Here is a 20578-nt window from a genome sequence, read left to right as displayed (position 1 = left end):
GCCTTTCCATCGAGCCTGAGACGCTTTGTACGGCATGCAGGGGAGTGGTCAGGGATACACATGCCCAGTGGGGCATGCTCAAAGCTTCTAAAAGTTATGATATCAAATTCTGTGTCGGTGTCCATCTGATGATGTCATTCATGTGTGAAGACTGCCACCTTGCTTGTCCTCAGAGAAAATGCAGTTATGCTTTTATGGTAAAAATATCTGAGGGAGCTATACATGATCAGTGGCCAAATTGCTATATCCACAGAACAGGAAAGAAAAAACTCAGCGTAATTGTATCTTATGATTTCTTGGTAACAAAACAGTGCGACAAGGATGTGGCAAGAGCCAGAAGGATGCAAGTGTGCATAGGGAGAGATGTAACTAACAGAAAAACGGAAATGATTATACTGCTGTTGGTGAGACCTCACTTCAAGTATTGGGTACCTGTTTTGAAGCAACTTCCAAGTTGCTGCCCTGCAAATCTCCTGCAGCAATACCTGCTGTGCCTTGGCCCAAGAGGCTGCCTGCGAATCTATTGAATGAGCCCTCAAACCTTCTGGAACTGGCTGACCCTTAAGAGATATATACTGAAATGATCACCTGTTTGAACCAACATGCAATTGTAGCTTTGGACGCTTGATGCCCTTTCTTTGGGCCATTCCAGAGAATGAAAAACTGATCTGACATATGAAAATCATTGGTTACTTTAAAATATTGCAACAGCACACACTGGATGTCCAAAAGCCTTACCACCCTCGCATGAGGAGCAGAGGAATCCAAGTCCAGAAAAGCCGAAAGTCCCACAGACTGATAAACATGGAACCCAGATACCACCTTTAGCAGAAAAGAGGGCACTGTGCCTCCGAAATCTGCAGAGATGGATTTCGGCATGACAAAGCCTGGAGTTGCGAAATCCTCCTCACTGAGCAAATGGCCACCAGAAAAACCACCTTAGGAATCAAATCCTTCAGAGTTACTCTCCTCAGTGGTCAAATGGAGCCTCACACAAAGCTGTAAGCACCAGATTAAGACTCCAAGATGGACATGTCTTCCTCACTGGTGGACACAAATTCTTTGCACCTTGAAGAAAACGTATGACATCTGGATGCGCAGACAGGGAACAACTGTGCACCTTACCAAGAAGGCAGCTCAGAGCCGCCTCCTGGACTCTCAGAGAGTTAAAGGCCAGACCTTTGACCAAACTCTCCTGAAGAAAGGTCAAAATATGCGACACTATAGCTTGCAATGCCTGCACATCCCTAGGCATACACCAGGACTCAAGGACTTTCCAAACTGGTACATAAGATAAAGATGTGGAAATTCACCTAGCCTGGTGGTGATAACCCCTCTGCCTTAGCTGCTTCCTCTCAAAAGCCAAGCTGCGAGACAAAAGTAAGCTGCCTGTCCGAAAATATGGGGCCCTAGTGGAGAAGATTCTCCAGATTGCTGAACCTTAGTGGTCTGTCTATGACCAAGATGATGAGATCCGCAAACCAAGGGCAGCATGACCACTCTGGAGCCACCAGAATTACATCTCCTGGATATTTATCTATCCACTGTATCACCTTGCCCACCAGAGGCTATGGGGGAAAAAAAGAGGAGCACACTGTGAGGCCACGGCAGAACCAGAGCAGAGCATTGATACCCTTCTCCCTGTGCTCTATTCTTTGGCTAAAGAACTGAGGGGCTTTGGTGTTCATTCAGGTCACCATTAGTTCCATATGAGGCAAATGCCATCTCCTGCGAATGAGATTCATTGCCACCTCTGACAACCCCACTCTTCGGGATCCAACACCTTCCGACTCAGGAAGTCCGCCTCCGCATTGTCCACCCCGGCAATGTGCGACGCCACTGCTCTTCCCAGAGGATCAATTCCTGCACCTCCTCAGCATTGCCAGACTCCTTGTCCCACCTTGTTGGTTGATATAAGCCACTGTCGTTTCATTGTCTGACAGAACCTGCACCAGCTGACCACACAACTGTAGCAGAAAGGCAAGAAAAGTGAATCTCACCACTCTTGTCTCTGATTGATAGACCAAGAAGCCTCTTTCCTCAATTGGCTGATCCTGACACACTGCTGCCCAGCCCAAAAAGCTGGCATTGGTAGTGGCCACTACCCAATCCACAACTTCCAATTCTACACCATGCTCTAGATTGACCTGTAGCAGCCACCAGGAAAGACTGTCCCTGCCTTCCTCCTCGAGCAGCAAAGGAAGATGAAACTCTCCCTACAATGGAATCCACCGAGAGAGAAAAGCCCTTTGAATAGGCTGATTATATGTGAATGCCCAAGGAACTAACTCCAGGGTCAACTCCACAGAGTCCAGGACCTGAAAATAGTCCCATATCTTGGGCACTGAAAGCTCCAACAAGTGATGAACCTGTCCCTGAAGCTTCATAATGCTCTCTTCTGTGAAGAACATCTTCCCCTCCTACTTATCAAACCGCACCCTCAGATACTCCAGGGTCCAAGAGCGAACAAGATGGCTCTTCATAAAGTTCACCACTCAGCCTAAGGACTTTAGGCTATGTGTAAATAGGCCTCTGTTAGATCTAGAGGTACAAAATATTCTTCCTTGCGTACTGCCGCAATGACCGACCTTAAAGTCCCCATGCGAAACCACAGAACTCTGAGGGCCGCATTTACCCTATTTAATTCCAGAATGAGTGAGAAAGACCACTCCTTCTTTGGCACCATGAAATAGGTAGAATACCTCCCTGTTTGCTGCTCCTCTAGCAGAATTGGCACTATAACTCCCAGTTGCTTCTAGCGATCCATTGTCCCTCGAACCACTACCTGCTTTACGAGAGGACCGCAAGGGGACACGACAAAGGTGTCTCTGATGAGATCATCAAAATCTAAAGCATAGCCGTCTCTTACTTCCTTGAGGACCCACTGGTCTGTGGTAATCTTTTCCCACTCCTTGAAAAAGAGCATTAAACGCCCTCTGACAGCTGGATCCAAAAAATGGGCTGGCCTCGCTTTACTGCAAGGACTTAGATCCCCCTGCACTAGTACCACAATTGCCCTGGGTGGGCTTCCTGTCCCCTCGAAAGGACTGACCCCAAGATGAAGCCCTGGCCAGGGGCTGCCTCTGTGGCCCTCCAGAACTCTTGGACTGACAAAACCTCCAACTGTCCTGAAACCTAGCCCACACAAGCACAAACTTTCTGCCCTTAGGCTTGTCCTCTGGCAACTTGTGCACTTTGAAATCCCCCAAATGTTTCATTATCTGCTCCAAGTCTTTTCTAAACAAAAGCTTTCACTTAAAAGGAAGAGCTCCAAGCTGCGACTTGGACCACACGTCTGCCAATTTTGTAACCACAGCAAACATCTGGCAGACACCTCTGACATCATAATTCGGGAAGAGGTCCTGACAAGGTTATAGAAGGCATTGGCTCCACAAGCCACTGCCACTTTCAGAAGGTCAGCCTGCTGCGCTGTACTCCCTCCAAAGCTTGCGAATCTTGCAACTGCTGGACCCATCGCAGACATGCCCTCTGCATCAGACTGCTGCACACCGCAGCCCTTATGGCCAGAGTCAAAACCTCAAAAATCCTCTTGAGATGAAGCTCCAACTTCCGATCTTGCACATCCCTTAAGCAGCCGAGCCCACAGTTGGAATAGCTGTCTTCTTCATGACTGCTGACACCGAAGCATCCACTTTGGGAAGAGCCAACATACTCCAAGGTCTCCTCCAGCAAAGGATAGAGCTTAGCCTTAGCTCTGCCAACTCTCAGCCCAGATTCTGGAGTGTCCCACTCCCAAACAACCAAATTCCTCACAGACTTATGAAAAGGATACTCTTTCGCCAGCAGATCCAGCAGTGAATCTACTCCCTCTAAGTCAGACTCTTCCCATATCACTTTGAAACCTAGTTCCTGAAGAACCTGTGGAATTAACAGCCAGAGCTCCTCTCTGCAAAAGAAACGGACCACCTTGGGGTCATCCTTTTCAGCCACAGGAACCTCTTCCGGGTCCCCAAAAGGTCCGAAGCCTCCTGCAGTGGATCTGTCCCAGGGGCCTCCACTGGGGATCTGTCCCAGGGGCCTCCACTGGGGATCCCTGCAGCTCCTCAGAATCGTCCATATTCCCCTGCAGATCACCGGTCACCAACAACAGGCCCAGCACACGACAAACCCCGTCAATCTGCTTACGCTTAGCTGGACTAGACCTGGCGCATTAAGTGGGTCCCCCCATGGATCGAGGACGCTACCTACCATGCCCCCCTGATGTCTTCTTGATCAAAAAAGCCTGGTGCATCAGAAGAACAAAGTCCGGTGAAAAAACCTGGGAATCCTCATAGTTCTGGTCCTGTGCAAAATCCACATCCGTGGAGCCAACATCCAGGGGGAAATCCTCTCCATCAAAATCCTCTCGATCCATCTCAGTGCCTGCCCTAGCTGGGGACAGATGCGGTGGGGAAACATTGGGCTCTCCCGCAGCCAGGGGGGGCCACGTGGCCGAAACCAACATGACCACTATTGTCGTGCTGCAAGGAGGAGTCCCAGGAGAAAGCCTGCGCCGAAGATGCTGGTCTGGCATGAAGGGAGGGCCTTGCCCACTCGCCCTCCCCACCAGACGCACACCCACAGTAAAGAGTCTCCCTATTAAGGCACGAGCGCGACCTCCTGCAGGCTTGGTGAACAGTGCCACGTAGCATGGCCCCGACCGCGTATCTGACACCACAGGCCTCACCTTGTAGAGCCGCACACCTCAGCAGCTCTGTCTGCTACCCTGCCTTGGAAATAATCATCTGGCCACCAGCCCAGGAACTCAGAATACTCGCAGTCACTGCCCGGCACTGAGAAATTAAAGAGTCTCCTGTTCATTTTTTTTTTCTTGAAATTCTTTTGTTTTTAAAAACAACTTTACAAAAAGAACAAACCCACAGAAAATAATAAAAACCCAAGGATAATTTCCCTGCTCCTTCCAAGCTCGTCACAGAACTGCCAGCAGGTCACCAAGCTGTCTCGTGCGGGCTGAGGGATGTGGACCACCTAATGTCCGCCTCACGGAATCCCAGACAGAGCTAAGAAGGGTCACCAACCCCCTGCTCGTCCACCTCAACAAGAGAGGATAGTCCCACCAGAACCTCACCACTCCCTGGGAGGAATCCAACTGCAAATCTTTCTTCTTCTTGCCTTTCTTTCTTTTTTTTTTTTTTTACCTCAGATTGCAGGTTCTACACCATCTGCTGGAGACAGAAAAATACTGAGGGACTGCAGGTGTCACATTTGGTTACATAGAGATGTCAGTAAAACTTTGGCTGTCTCCATCTGCTGGCAGGAGTACAAAACCCAGGACTGATCTGGATATGTACTGGAAATTATTTAATATTTATTTTTTTCCCCCATATTTATATCCTACTTTTAATGAGAGCATGCTAGGCAGGGAATAAAAGATATAGGGCCAGATTTTCAAAAGGTTACGCACGCCGGGCCTATTTTCAAAAGGCCTGGCGGTGCGCGTGTAAGTCCCGGGGATTTATAAAAGGCGTGAGGCGAGGGCAGGGCAAGGTGGTCCGGGGGCCGGGCCAGAGGCCTGGAACACAGCAGCCATTGCTGCTGTGTCGAGGGATCGCGTGCTGGCAGCCTGCCGGCATGCGCAAAAGGTAGGATACAACTTTTGGGGGGGGGGTTAGAGTAGGGCTGGAGGGGGAAAGGTTAGGGGAAGGGGTGGGAAGGTCAGTCTAGGGGGGGGGAGGGAACGGAGGAAGGCAGTGGGGCTCGGTGCGCGCAAGGTGCACAATTGTGCACCCGCTTGCACATGCCGAGCCCGGATTTTATAACATGCGTGCGCCTGTTATAAAATCGGGCGTACATGTTATAAAATCTACCCCATCATATAATACAGCATTGTTTCTCTTAAAAACACAAAGACAAGAATTAATGCTAACACACATGACTAAAATATTACAATTTAAAACATTAAGATCAAGGAAATAAAATAAAACCAGAACATTTCAGCAGTCACCAAAGGCTTCAATTAACAACAAAGCCTTCAGGTTTTTTTTGGAAAACTTTAAAATCAGTTAATGTTTTCAAGTCTTCCGGTAATGGGTTCCAAAGAAGGGTCCCAATTACGAGCTTCTTGAAGACGGGCCTCTTTGTTACCTGGAATACAGAGTAAGTGTGATGCTGAAAATCACAAGGGACAAGTGGCTATACGCTTTTTTACCATTTTAGACAAATAATTTGGTGCGGTACCTTGAAGTGCTTTAAAAATCAGAGTTATTACTTTGAATTTTATCCGCTGAGCAGAAGGCTACCAAGAAGGCTGCACTGAACTGGTATAATGTATAATGTGTTCGTATCTAGAAGTATCTCGTTCTGGAGTTTTGAAGAATTTGCAATGGATACAATCATATTTGTGTTCCAGTTCTGATTCAATATAGAGTTCAATTCAAAATTGCAATGATGGTCCATTAGTCCAACTTGTTGCCCTGGGCAAATGCATTTTTACAGCTCTACGACCCTAAAGGGCACTTAGGTCTTTGGGGAGAGGTCTTCTGGAAATGCCATCTCCAAAAGAGGCGCATCTCGCTGAGCTAAGAAAGAGGGGCTTTCTCTGTTGCCGCCCCCGTTTTGTGGAACTTCCTTCCAGAATCTCTGTGTTTCTCAGAATGCTTAAAATCTTTTAAGGTCTTATTAAAAACATTTTTCTTTAAGCAGGCTTACATGTAATTAATTACTCCTTTGTTGGCTCAGAAAGTCAAAGCATTGTGGTTTACCTTGTACCTCTGACAGAAAATCTTTTCTGATGGGCTCAGATTGAAAAAGATTTATGATATATTTGTATTTTTTGGAAGAATACGTATGTTGATTATTAGGCTATGTCTTATTGTTTATGTTTTATTGTTTTATATAATATAATGTATGCTGATTTGTACATCTCTTAGTGGCCTGGCTTAGGCAATTAATAAATCCTAATAAAGATAAAGACAATCCTTGCTCTACTACCACATATGGAAATTGAGCTTCGCCACTCTCTCTGGCTGTACTCTCCAGCTCTGCCCCTCACTCTCTTTCTGAATTGATCAATCCTTTCTCTACTACCACACAGTACACCCAAGCTCAGCCTGCATTCTCTTCTACTACTACACATCTCACTGAAGCATTTCCTACATTTCACAGTATTTCCCTCTCACTAGTATGAAATAAAAGATACCACATCACATATATCATTCAGTAGAACTCTGCTAAATTCTGCCCATGAGGTAGTGACACTTGAATACACACCACTATGGTGGATTGTGCTATGAATACAGGAACCATAAGCTACAGGCTGTTCAGCGTTTCCTGTTCCTATAGCAAACCATACTACTATTATTTAGTAGCATTTTAGAAATTAGTAGTAATAAAAGCATAGGCTGCTATAGGAACAGAAAACACAGAACATCCTACAGCACATGGTTCCTTTGTGCATTACACAATCCACTTTATTTGTGTGTCTTTTGACTCGGGCAAACCATATCTTCTTGCCTGAAAAGTAACAAAAAATGTGATGCTTTCTGGAGAAAAAAATAAAAATTTGCTTCACAAAGGGCCTGATGTACCAAGCATTTTTCGACAGGAAAAGTCATATTGAAAAACTGAGATATAAATTAGCAAATAAGAGTTTTAAATACCATCAGATATGGGAAAAATATCTTGTCTCCATTGAGGCTCAGGTGGGGCTGTAATTTATGGCTTGTCTTGTGCCTTCTAATATGTTTTGCAGCTTAATTATACGTTCAGGATATGGAGATGTACTTTATCCAGATTGTATATTGCCTTGAATAAGTGTTGGCAAACTTTAATGTCTTGGTTTCTTTGTGTGACTGAAAGTTGTTAAATAAAAAGTTATTACAAAAAAAGAGGAAAAACCTGCTGGTGGTTTTTACCCATAGACTTTCTACAAATTTTCAATGCAAAAATATGCGCATACTTCTGTTTTGAAAATTCTCAGAAAGTATGTGCACACACTCTCTCACATAAAGTTACACCTGCTGCTGGCATGAATAAATTGTGTGTGTGAATTTACACACACACTGTTTAAAATATTGGAATTGTACATAGGCGGGATAAACATTTTTAAATAAATAAATCTGAACTCTGCCTTAACTCCCAGTGTCCTTTTAACATCTAACTATAATAAAAAGGAACATTATCCCGTGCCTACATCGCTGGTATGCAAATTAAGCTCTGCCCCTCTCACTCCCTGTATGGAACTTGAGTCTGACCCCTCCCTCCCTGTATGCTGCAGTTCCGCCTCACCTCTCTCCCTGCTATTTTTCTTTGGTACCTCCCTTCCGTGGCCAGGACTGTGAAGCTCACCTCACCAGCTGGGGGAGTGAGAGAGATATTACTTAGCAGCTATCTTTCGGGCCGATTCAGTAAAGTCCGCAGGAGAGCGGGCGAATGCGCGCACAGGCCACTCACCTGTGCGCAATTCTGTATTTAAATGAGGCCCGGCGGTAGAAACAGGCCTGGAGCAGTGGCTGTCGGTTTGACAGCCGATGCTCAGTTTTGCCGGCATCTGTTCTCGAGCCCGCTGACAGCCACGGGCTCGGAAACCGGACGCTAGCAAAACTGAGCGTCTGGTTTTCAACCCGACAGCCGCAGGCCGACTTGAAATTTTTTTTTTTTACTTTTTTTACTCTTCGGGACCTTCGACTTAATATCGCCATGATATTAAGTCGGAGGGTGCACAGAAAAGCAGTTTACTGCTTTTCTGTGCACTTTCCCGGTGCCCGAAGAAATTAGCGCCTACCTTTGGGTAGGTGCTAATTTCTGAAAGCAAAATGTGCAGCTTGGCTGCAAATTTTGGTTTGTGAATCGTGCGGGAATACCTAATAGGGCCATCAACATGCATTTGCATGTTGAGGGCACTATTAGGTTCGGCGGGTTGGACGCGCGTTTTTGGCCCCTTACTGAATAAGGGGTAAGGGAAAACGCGCGTCCAATGGCAGGTTAACAGTGCGCTCCATTGGAGCGCACTGTATTGTATTGGCCCATTTGTTGGGTGTTTTGGGGAACAGCTGAGCATGGACATGAGGAGGGAGGAAGAGGAAGAATATGTTGAGGGATGCAGGATGTGAGCATGCTCTGCACCCGCACAAGAAACTCTTCCGCTCTATCCCGGGCTGTTGGAGAGTGTGTGCAGTGATGTATAAATCCACTGATGTACCTTCGTATGCTCGGAGGGGAGGGGGCACCACTGCAAAACATTTCAAACTGAGTTTAGTGGTAAGGTGGAGCTGGAGGTGGGGGTCAGTTTCCCAGCAGGCACTGCGGAGGCAATAGAGGATGGCTGCTGCCAAGATGATGGAGCACAGCTTCGTGGAGCTGAACGAGGCAAGGCATGAACTGAGTTGGAAGTTCCTGGACTTCGGTGTCTGTTCAGATGCAGTAATCACTCATAAGGCTTTCCTGTTCATCTGCCATGTCAGAAGGGAGCTCAAGCTGGGACCCCTGAGGAGGTTTCTGAGAAGGCAGTGGTCTCCATCTCTCCCCTGGGCAGGAAGGTTGATGTATGTGGTAGGGGGAATAAATTAGAATAAGCTAGTGGCTCATGGCATGAGGGGTTGGGGGTAAACCAGGTTGAGTGAGGGGTTCATGGGGGAACCAGGGTGAGTGAAGAGAACAGGTAGGTGAGGAAGTGAAAAAGGGAGAGTGATCCCGGGGGGGGGGGGGGGGGGGGGAGTGAGTGACCAGGGGAAGTGGGGGAATGAGTGAAATGGGGATGGAAAACTGAAGCATGGTAAGTGAAGGGTTTGTGAATTGGGGAGATGTTCTTAAAGGGAATCTCTATCCCTCAATCAGAAAAAAAATGCCCTCAGCTTTGTTATAGTATGAGAAAACAGTCTTGCACTAATCTGTGTAGTTGTCTGCTATCGGAAACAAAGAGCACATAAATGCATTTCCCCTCTCACTTTCCTATGATATAATTGTGAATTCTGTTGTACCAGGCTGTTAGAGGAGATGTTCACCGTATCAGCATCACCACGCTGGGAAGTTCACTCTTTGTGCGCCAAACATGAAAAATACAAAGTAATTTTTTTAAAAATGCGCCACAAAACTCTACAGGTAAATCAAAATCTAAAAAGGACGACAATCAGATCTAACTTAATTATAACGTTTTAATATCTGATGCGCTGGCACTATAATCACTAGACTAAGAGCAGGTTAGTGATTAGAGCAGCTGGCTGCAAATCAGGGAAGCCAGGGTTCAAATCCCACTGACACTGCCTGTGACCTTGGGCAAGTCACTTTATCTTCTATTGTCTCAGATACTAACTTAGAGCCCTTTTTTACTAAGCATTTTTCCCATACACACAAAATAGGAGAAAACCTTTAGTAAATGGCCCCCTTAGATTGTACGCTCTCTGGGGACAGGAAAATATCCACAGTACCTGAATGTAATCTGCTTTGATGTGTCACGAAAGGCAATATATATTCTTTTAATTTATATTCTATTATAACTAGGAGCTGAGAATCTGTCCAGGCCCTTCATAAAAAACACCCAACTGCTTGGTCAGAGCACAATGAAAAGAGGAGGGAGAGGGAGGCCCAAGGCCTAAAATCTATTTTCTCACGCTCCAATTAATCAACAGCTGTTCTATTTATTGGAACCATACCTGTGCGGTCCTTCAACCTTGGTACAGCAACACGTCCAGCCAAAGCAGACCTGGCTGCTTTAATTATAACTGAACAGCACGGAATAATGTAATTACCACTCCCCGAGATCCGAGAAAGATCAACTTCACGACAGTGGCTGAAGCTGAAAGGCAGTGAAATTACAGTGCCTTTAGCTCTTTGACGGTCACAGGTGACCCGTTTCATGCTCATTTGTACCCCTTTCTTGTCACAGTGACCTTTTCAGAGCTCTCCCAGGAACTTACCTGCACCTGCTTGTCACTCAGGCTGCCCTGCAGTAGCAAGGAGTCCATGAAGACATGTCGGCTGTAATTTCTTCCTCTCCGTTCGTTCGTGATTTTCTTTAAGACAGATTCCATCTGCATGAGAGCTTGATGTATGAAACACAATTTTAAAAAAAAAAGGGTCACAGTTTGTGGAATGGCCAGTTGAGAAGTCAGCCAAGCCATGGCAAAAGGAATCCTCTCTTCAGAATTCACAAAGCTTTCTCCGCTCTGGTGACCAAGGACTACAAAGGCGCATAGCTTGATGATACCTCATCACAAAATCCTCACTGGGGCTGCTAAAGATTTACAGGACAAGGAGCATGTCAGTGTGAAACACAGACTCAACCCAGGGCTGTGTTCCTTCTCCTGAGAAACTAATAATGGGGGAGGGGGAAGAAGAGGACAGGTAGTTTGCACCTTGAATACTGTGTACAATTCTGGTCGCCGCATCTCAAAAAAGATATAATTGCGATGGAGAAGGTACAGAGAAGGGCTACCAAAATGATAAGGGGAATGGAACAACTCCCCTATGAGGAAAGACTAAAGAGGTTAGGACTTTTCAGCTTGGAGAAGAGACGACTGAGGGGGGATATGATAGAGGTGTTTAAAATCATGAGAGGTCTAGAACGGGTAGATGTGAATCGGTTATTTACTCTTTCGGATAGTAGAAGGACTAGGGGACACTCCATGAAGTTAGCATGGGGCACATTTAAAACTAATCGGAGAAAGTTCTTTTTTACTCAACGCACAATTAAACTCTGGAATTTGTTGCCAGAGAATGTGGTTCGTGCAGTTAGTATAGCTGTGTTTAAAAAAGGATTGGATAAGTTCTTGGAGGAGAAGTCCATTACCTGCTATTAAGTTCACTTAGAGAATAGCCACTGCCATTAGCAATGGTTACATGGAATAGACTTAGTTTTTGGGTACTTGCCAGGTTCTTATGGCCTGGATTGGCCACTGTTGGAAACAGGATGCTGGGCTTGATGGACCCTTGGTCTGACCCAGTATGGCATTTTCTTATGTTCTTATGTTCTTAAATGAGTTTAAGGAGCAGCAGCTCTGGTACAAACTGCTGCAAATGAGGGAGGAAGGTTCAAATACACTAAAAACAGTGACGGATTTAGAATTTGTCTGCCCTTAGGCACTGTTGGTGCTATTACCACCCCCATTTCCCCCTCCCTCTTCAAACAAGAGTCAACAAAGCCTGGAGCACAGCCTTCTTTGTTCTGCTCCAGGCTCTCCTCCTACTCTTAAATCCATGAATAACAGGAGGAGAGGGGCAGGATTAGGGAGCATAGTGATTTTTCTTGGCTTCCTGCTGTGTGCTGTGGCCTCATCCTCCTGTTTCCTGCACAGGACATGAGAGAAAGGGCTGGCATAGGGAGAAGAGCAGTTTTCCCTTCCAACCCGTTCTCTGCACTGGAAGGGGGAGGATTTGGAGCAGGAAGCAGGCCATTCTCTGTTGAGTGAGATTCAGCAGAACTGGGAGGCAACACATCCCCCCCCCCCCCCCCCAAAGTTTGCTACCCTAAGCACAGGCTTAGAATGCCTATTGGCAAATCCAGGCCTGACCACAGAAACTTTTATCCTCACTGACATTTTAAGATTATCTCCAATAGTTCTGTACTAGGGAGAAGGAAGCCCGTCACATTGCAGAAGAACATCCTCTGTTTTTAGATTTTTATGAGGTAGGGGCCTTGGCAAATATGCACCTTTTTGCTTTTTCTCTCCTCAGTGGTTGCAATTATGGCCTGATGCATGCACAAATATTTCATTTGCACCCTCCATTTTGCAGTTCATGCATGCTACTCAAGACAAACTTAAAATTTTCAAAAAGCTTTTTCCTGGTCATGCTTTTCTCAAGAGACCCATCTAAGAAACCCTTTCCAATTTCTGACCAAATCTGTGAAGGCAGAAATAAAGGAAAATTGGTTCTTACCTGCTAATTTTCGTTCCTGTAGTACCATGGATCAGTCCAGAAGGCTGGGTTTATGCATCCCTGCCAGCAGATGGAGACAGAGAAAAATGTCACTAACACTGCTTCATAAACCCCAGTGCCGCCTGCAGTTCCTCAGTATAGATCTGAACCCAAGCAAAAAACTTCAATGCAAAAAACCAACGAAGTAAAAAAATGCTAAACTATAAACATGCTGCTAAAAAATATTACAGCTGAGTGAGCGACTCTCCACCTCCAGGAAATGGGCGGGTTCTGGACTGATCCGTGGTTACTCAGGAACGAAAATTAGCAGGTAAGAACCAATTTTCCTTTCCCTGTACGTACCGGATCAGTCCAGATGCCTGGGATTTACCAAAGCCCCCTATCTAGGGTGGGACCTGGAGAGTCTTGCTCGCAGAACACTTTTGCCAAAAGAAGGAGAACCAGAATCTCCCAAATCCAGATGACAGTGCTGCGCAAAAGTATGCAACAACTTCCATGTTGCTGCCCTGCAAATCTCGAGGAGACACCAGTAGTACCTCCGCCCAGGAGGTTGCCTGCAACCGCGTAGAATGAGCACATAAGCCCTCCGGATCCTTCTGACTGGCAGTAATATAAGTGGAACCAACCAACCAACGTGCAATAGTAGCCTTTGAAGCCTTGAAGCTCCACAAAACAAAAAGGAGATCGGACCTCCTGAAATCATGCATCACCTCAAGATAGTGCAAGAGAGCCCGGCGAACATCTAACCACTTGAGCTCCTTTGAAAGTGGAACGGATGCCTCTACCGCTGGAAAGGCAGGAAGTTCCAAAGTCTGGTTCACATGAAATGTGGAAACCACTTTAGGCAAAAAGGAAGGCACTGTCCTTAATGAAGCTCGAGTCCGAAATTTTAAGGAAGGGATCCCGACAGAACAAAGCTTGTAACTCCGAAATCTGTCTAGTCAAGCATATCTCTACGAGGAAAACCACTTTGAGAGTCAAGTCCTTCAGCATCACTCTCCGTAAAGGTTCGAAAGGCGCCGCACATAGACCTCGGAGGACCAGATTAAGGTTCCAGGCTGGACAAACTCTTAACTAGAGGCTGCAAATTCCTTGTTCCTCTGAGGAACCTGACCACATCCGGATGAGCTGAAATAGCGGAATCCCCAACTTTGCTCCGAAGGCAGCACAAGGCTGCCACCTGAACTTTAAGGGAACTCGGAAATAAGCCCTTAGTAGAACCCTCTTGCAGGAAAGACAAAATATTGGGAATGGAGTACTGGAGGGTGTGGATTCCCTGAGCAGAACACAAGAACTCGAACAACTGCCAGACTCTAATGTAAAACAGATTAGTGGCTGTCTCTTGGCTTACAACAAGGTGGTGATGACAGCATCCAGATAACCTTTATGCTTCAATCTCAGCCTCTCAAAAGCCAAGCCGCTAGACAAAAGTAATTGTCCTGATCTGAAAATATGGGGCCCTGACAAAGAAGGCCATCAACTGCCATGTTGATGAGATTCACAAATCACGGATGCTGTGGCCACTCCAGAGTGACCAAAATCACTTCCACGTGATATCTCTCTTTGTGATGCAACACCCTGCCCACCAACGGCCAAGGAGAGAACCCCGTGAGGCCAAGGCAGAACTAAAGCATCAACACCTTCGGCTCTGTGCTGCTGCCTTCGACTGAAGAATTGAAACACCTTGGCATTCTGATGAGTCACCATCAAATCCACGTGAGGAGATCACCAACGCCTCTGGATCAGCTGCATTGCGGCTTCCGACAATTCCCACTCTCCTGGATCTAACTGAGTGTGACTTAGATAATCCGATTGAACATTTTCGACACCTGCTATGTGAGATGGGACTCTGCCCAATGAATCAAGACTTGTGCTTCCCGAGCTACTGCCTGACTCTTGGTTCCGCCCTGCTGATTGATATACGCCACTGCCGTCGTATTGTCTGACATAATCTGAACTGAGTGACCTTTTAGTAACGGCAAGATGGAACACCCTGGTCTCCAACTGGTTAATAGACCATGCAGACTCTTTCACAGACCAGATATCCTGGACTGAATGATGTTGACAATCCGCCCCCCCCATCCAGAAAGGCTGGTGTCGGTTGTCACTATCACCCAGTCCAAGACCTTGAGGTCCATCCTGCACAAGAGATTGGGAGTCTGAAGTCATCAAGATAGACTCTCCCTGGATGCCCCCTCGAGAGATAACTGCAAGTGAAATTCCTCTGAGATTGGCTTCCAACGCGCCAGAAGCGCCCTTTGCGGCGGCCTCATGGAAAAATGCCCAGGGAACTAACTCCAAGGTTGAAGTCATTGAGCCCAGAACTTGTAAATAATCCCACACTCTGGGAACTCACAACTGCAACAACTGGCAAATGTTATTCTGAAGATTGAGTACTCTTTCTCCCGAAAGATACACTTTGGCTATCAGTGTGTTGAACCTCACGTCCAAGTACTCCAGGGACTGTGTCGGAGTCAAATGACTCTGGGCCACGTTCACAACCCAGCCAAGAGATTGAAGGACATGTAGTACTCTGCGGACTGACTGAAGACAGAGTGTTTCCGACTTTGCTCTGATAAGCCAGTTGTCTAGATAAGGATGTACCAGGAGACCTTCCTTCCGAAGTGCTGCCGCTACCACCACTATCACCTTGATGAAGGTGCGTGGGGCTGTGGCCAGACTGAAAGGAAGGAAATGAAAATGTTGGCCCAGGACCATGAACCGAAGAAAACGCTGCGCCTCTGGGTGGATTGGAATGTGCAGATAGGTTTCCGTGAGATTCAGGGAAGCCAGGAACTCCCCCTTGCGAACCGCCGCTATCACAGAACGCAAGGTCTCCATTTGGAAGTGGGGCTCTTTGAGGGCGGCATTTACCTTCTTCAAATTGAGAAAGGGCTGAAATGTGCCCACCTTCTTTGGGACCTCAAAATAGATGGCATAGCGTTTCATCCGAAGCTCCACAGAGGAATGACCGCCCCTAAGCCCTGGAGATGCGCTAGGCTCTCCCGCACCTCCACCTGCTTGCTCATTGGCCTGCAGGGGGAAATTAGAAAAAGATTGCAAACGGGCCGAGGAAAATCTAACACGTAGCCATCTCTTATTACACTGAGAACCCACTGGTCCAGTGTGATTTTGGCCCACTCGTTGTAAAACTGAGTCAAGTGACCTCCTATAATAGGAATGACAGAGTGGACCGACTTCACCTCATTGTGAAGACTTGCCACTGGCCGCAGATCCTCCTGCAGCTCCTCAAAACGGCCTTCAGGCTCACTGAAAGGACTGCCCCTAAGAATGCCCCCTAGAGGAGAATGACCTCTGAGAGCCATGGGTGGCCCGCGCTGGCCTGGATCTCCTATTGGAATGGAACAGAGACCGGGCCTGTAAAAATCTTTTCGCCTTAGGCTTATCCTCGGGTAAACTTAGCAGCTTGTTCTCCCCGAGAGACTGAATCAGCTGCTCGAGGTCGTCCCTGAACAGCAGATGACCCTTGAAAGGCAAAGACCCTAATTGCATTTTGGAGGAGATGTCCACTGACCAGTTACGCAACCAGAGCAATCTTCTGGCTGCGACTGCCGAAGCCATAGCCCTAGAGGACGTATGCACCAAATCATAGAGAGCATCCACCCGGAAAGCAATCGCCGCTTGTATTCGCTTGGCACTGTCCGCATGTTCTTACGACTTCGGAAGGAGGTCCTGCAGCTGCTGCACCCAACGGAGGCATGCCCGCTGCACGGAGCTTGAGCAAATCGCCGCACGCAAACCCAAAGCGGAGACCTAAAAAACTAACTTGCGGTCTTGCATATCCTTCAACACTGCAGAATCCACGACAGGAATAGTGGTCCTTTTAGTAACCGCAGACACCGCCGCACCTACCTTAAGGAGAACAAAACATTCCAAGTCCTCCTCTGGAAGTGGATAAAGCTTCCCCAAGGTCCTACCAACCTTAAGAGTAGCATCAGGCATCCCCCACTCGGCTTCAGCCAACTTCTTAACTGACTTATGGAACAGGAAGGAAGCCAGGGGACGTCTTACCCCATCAAGGATCACTTTGGGACATCTTAACACCCAACACCTGAAAGGCCAAAGGGAGCAACATATCCAGTTCCTCCCTTCGGAACAGGCGAACTTCCTTTGTATCCTCGGAACCGAGACTAGGGACCCCTGGATCATCTCCCAGCAGGTATCACTGGTTGCCGGATCATCCGGACCTGCCGGTATCCCTGGATCAGGCTCCTCTCCAGATTCCCAGGGAGCATCGCCAGAGTCATCAGGGCCATATCTGAAAGAGCGGTCAGCCGAAGGAAGTGCAGGAAACCTGAGCCGGGGGGCAATAGAGATCTGACCCCCAGAGCCGGCCCAGAGCCAGACAGTGACTTCCCTCCAGTCAGTGCCTGCTCAGACCTAAGACAAATGAATCCCCGGTCAGGCTGTTCACTCGCCAAAAAGGCCTCATGAAGCAACAAAACAAACTCCAGGGAGAACATTCTCATTACCCCAGCCCCCTCAGGGCCAGTGGCAGCACCAGGCAGACCTGCAATTTTCTCCCCCCCCAGCCCCCCCCCCCCCCCCCCCCCCCCCCGACGGACCCCAATGTCGGAATAGGCTGGGAATAAATGTGGCGGACTTTCCCCCACTCTCCCCGATGGTGCGGGAACAGCCGCCGAAAAATCCAAAATGGCCACTGTTCCACGCTCTCGGAGGAGGAAACAGCACCCCAGACAGAGCCACAGCTTAAAATAGCTGCCGAATTGCCCGAACGACGCCGCTGTGCAGGTGGAGGAACCCCAGAGGAACTCTCTCTGCCTTCCGAGCAAGCGGTACAGAGGCCGGCTCTGTTTAGTTGTGAAAGCACCGAGTCACAGGCTCAGCATGCAGTACCTCGGGTCATGCTGGGGGAGGGAAAGAAAAAGACCGCTGCTCGGGAAGGCAGAAAAACTGGGGATAGAACCAAACTAAAACAGGCTCTCTTGCAACAGAGCTGATCTTACCGGGAACCGAGGAGGAAGTCACCCGCAGAGTTGTGCTGCTTTCTGTCTGACTCAGCCCTGTTTCTTTTTTTTTTTTAATACACTTTATAAAAAAAAGTAAAGACTTAAAACCTGAAGAAAACCTAATGAAAAAGAACAGGTAGCCTCAGGAACACGGGAACCAAAAAATCCTGTGGAGCCTGCAGCCGCCTGGGTGGCCTCGTGAGGGGAGGGATCTGGACAACCAGATGTACACCCCATGGGTGCACAGATGGGCTCACAAAAGGGTAACAACTCCTGGCCCGTCTGACTCTACCGGACAGGGTAGGACCCACAAGGAATCCTAATGAGAAAAAATAAAGAACCCCCGGGAGGAAGGCTCAAAAGAAAAACTTGAAAGAAAAAACTGCAGAACTGCAGGTTGAGCACCCTGTGCCATCTGCTGGAGACAGAGAAAATACTGAGGAACTGCAGGTGGCACTGTGGATTATGAAGCAGTGTCAGTGAAATTTTTCTCTGTCTCCATCTGCTGGCAGGGATGCATAAACCCAAGCGTCTGGACTGATCCAGGTACGTACAGGGAAATTCAATTTACCCCGTCCTAGTCTTGGAGAGCAGAAACTTTTTCTCCCTCCTGTGACCTATTAGGAATGCACAAAACTCAGTAGAAGATCTGCTCTAGGGTGTGGTCTATTGGCAGTGCTAAGTGCTGTCATGTAGTAAGCCAGGATTCTGCTGTTGGGGTAGCCAGATTGTGATCACTTGGCTGTATTCACAATCTCCAGGAAGGAAGTCTTAGACCAACATTGATTAACAGCAACACCTAATAGCCTGATTTAGGGACCATGGTTACAAGCTCCAAAGGGAGTGTAGTTGTGTGACAGTCAGTCTAAGTGAGGTAGAGAGATATAGTGGGTGACAATGAAGGCTTGTGGGGCCGGATCCCAGTCCCATTTCCACGTCAGCTGGAAGTGCAGAGGAGGAGAAAATTACTGGGAAAAAATACACTGACCATGGTTCTAAATTTGTTCAGAGCAAATAGTGCCGTTTCAGACACTTGCAAGGCCATATTAGAGGACCTTTCCATTCCAGCTGCATTCATTTCACAGCTCAGTAGAGCTCAGAAGAAAACTGTCAGGAATAAGACGTGAGGTCTGCTATTTTTGAGGTAAAACATTTCTTAAATGGATACCTTGTTAGTTAACTTAAATGCATTTGTAATAAAAGGTAAAACAAGGTGATACAATTCTATTGGATTAACCTGATGTATGTATCACTAGTTTATGAGAGCTATGCTCCCTTGATCAATCTGTTTGTTTATCTTTATTTCCACATAGCATAACCTAGAATACAAACTAGTTTTATTTTACATAGAATTTAAAAAAAAAAAAAGATAATGTAGGCCCAGTGGCTGATAATTTAAAGGTGTCTGCTTTTAATGGCAAAATGTGTCATCAGCTGTGAAACAAGCAGTACTGAATGAGTGAAGTCTTCCAAACAATAGTCACTCAGGAGAGAAGCAGTATTATCATATCATTTTATCAGTCCTCTCCTGTCTGGTCTCCTTCTGTCCTACATTGATGCCATGATACATAGGTATTTCCATTTGCCCTGTTTCTACACACATCCTTTTCAGGTGGAGGCCATTTACTGCAGCGACTTCCAATACTGCTTTTTGCCCAGTTGCTCGATACCTCTGTAGGAATAAGTGTTTGTTCATCTCTGCTGCATCCCCAGAAGCTGGAAGCAGTTGCTCACCAACACTGTCAAGCCAAGCCAGCTTCGAATGCAGGAGCCAGATCTCTAGGTTTGGCAACAAAGGGCCAACATAACTAGATCAACACTAACGCTTTCAAAGATTTGGTACTGTACACAAAGTTCTTCGCTTTCACCTTTCTTAAGAGAAGAATTCTAAGTTAATGGGCTTGTCATGACTGAAGTGATGAGCGCACCCTTGCACCTTCTCAGTCTTGTAACCTCTGTTTCTCTGGCAGTTTGTCATACAAAGAAGTGGATAATATACCCTTTTCTTGAAAGGAGTAAAGAACAAGAAAATCCAACATAGTAATCAAAAACCTAGTGAGGAAGGGCTGCCATGCAGAGGAACCCGGCTGAACTCCTGAGCTAGCCAGGGCTGGAGATACTCGGCTGCATTCAGTTCCCCAGAAAGGAAGTCTTAGGTCCTTATCACTCAGTACCTAGCAGCCTGACTCAGGGACCATGAAGGCATGCTCTGAAGGGAGTATGGCTCTGTGAGAGCCAGTCTAAGTGGTTGTGAATGAAGGCTCACAGTGCCAGATTCCAGTTCCGGTTCCAATTTGAGCTGGAAGTACACAAGAGCTAGAAGTAAATAGGAGTAGGAGGAAACTACAGCTCTAAATCTGCTCAGCACTAATAGTGCTGTTTCAGATACCTACTGTATATGGCCATGTTAGAGGACCTTTCCAGTCTACAGCTCTACTCATTTCACAGCTCAGCAGGGCTCTGAAAAAACTGCAGTGTCACCAGCTTGAAGCCATACGGTTCTGGAAAAGCTTGACTGAAAGGAATATGTATAGAGAGGAGACTATTATAAGGGAGAGAGCAGGAGCACAAGGTCCCTAGCCACAGAGATCAGCTTGGATCTGGCAGTGGTTTCTGGAATTGCTTTCTTTAAGCTTTTTCCTTAGATAGGTTTCCCGAAACCTGACCTGCCTCATCTTCTAAAAATGAGGTACAAATCATTATCTACTCACAGAGGAACAGGATTCTTGCTTTTCAGTTTGCCAAAGTGCAAT

The 20578-nt window shown here is 47.0% G+C and overlaps 1 protein-coding gene across 1 annotated transcript in view; it reads right to left on the bottom strand.

Moving 5' to 3' along the window:
- LOC115094666 (cytochrome P450 20A1) overlaps window positions 1–20578 on the bottom strand; it is a 45512-nt gene that overhangs the window by 11612 nt on the left and 13322 nt on the right. The window contains exons 8-11 of the mRNA XM_029607917.1: window positions 12705–12798; window positions 10875–10999; window positions 3436–3879; window positions 1901–1967 (exon numbers count right to left, since the gene is read on the bottom strand). Coding sequence (XP_029463777.1) covers window positions 1901–1967; window positions 3436–3879; window positions 10875–10999; window positions 12705–12798 — 730 coding nt within the window. The remainder of the gene's footprint in view (window positions 1–1900; window positions 1968–3435; window positions 3880–10874; window positions 11000–12704; window positions 12799–20578) is intronic.

This window comes from Rhinatrema bivittatum, chromosome 6 (genome assembly GCF_901001135.1).
Source record: "Rhinatrema bivittatum chromosome 6, aRhiBiv1.1, whole genome shotgun sequence".
NCBI lineage: Eukaryota > Metazoa > Chordata > Amphibia > Gymnophiona > Rhinatrematidae > Rhinatrema > Rhinatrema bivittatum.
This window is presented reverse-complemented; position numbering and strand designations above follow the sequence as displayed.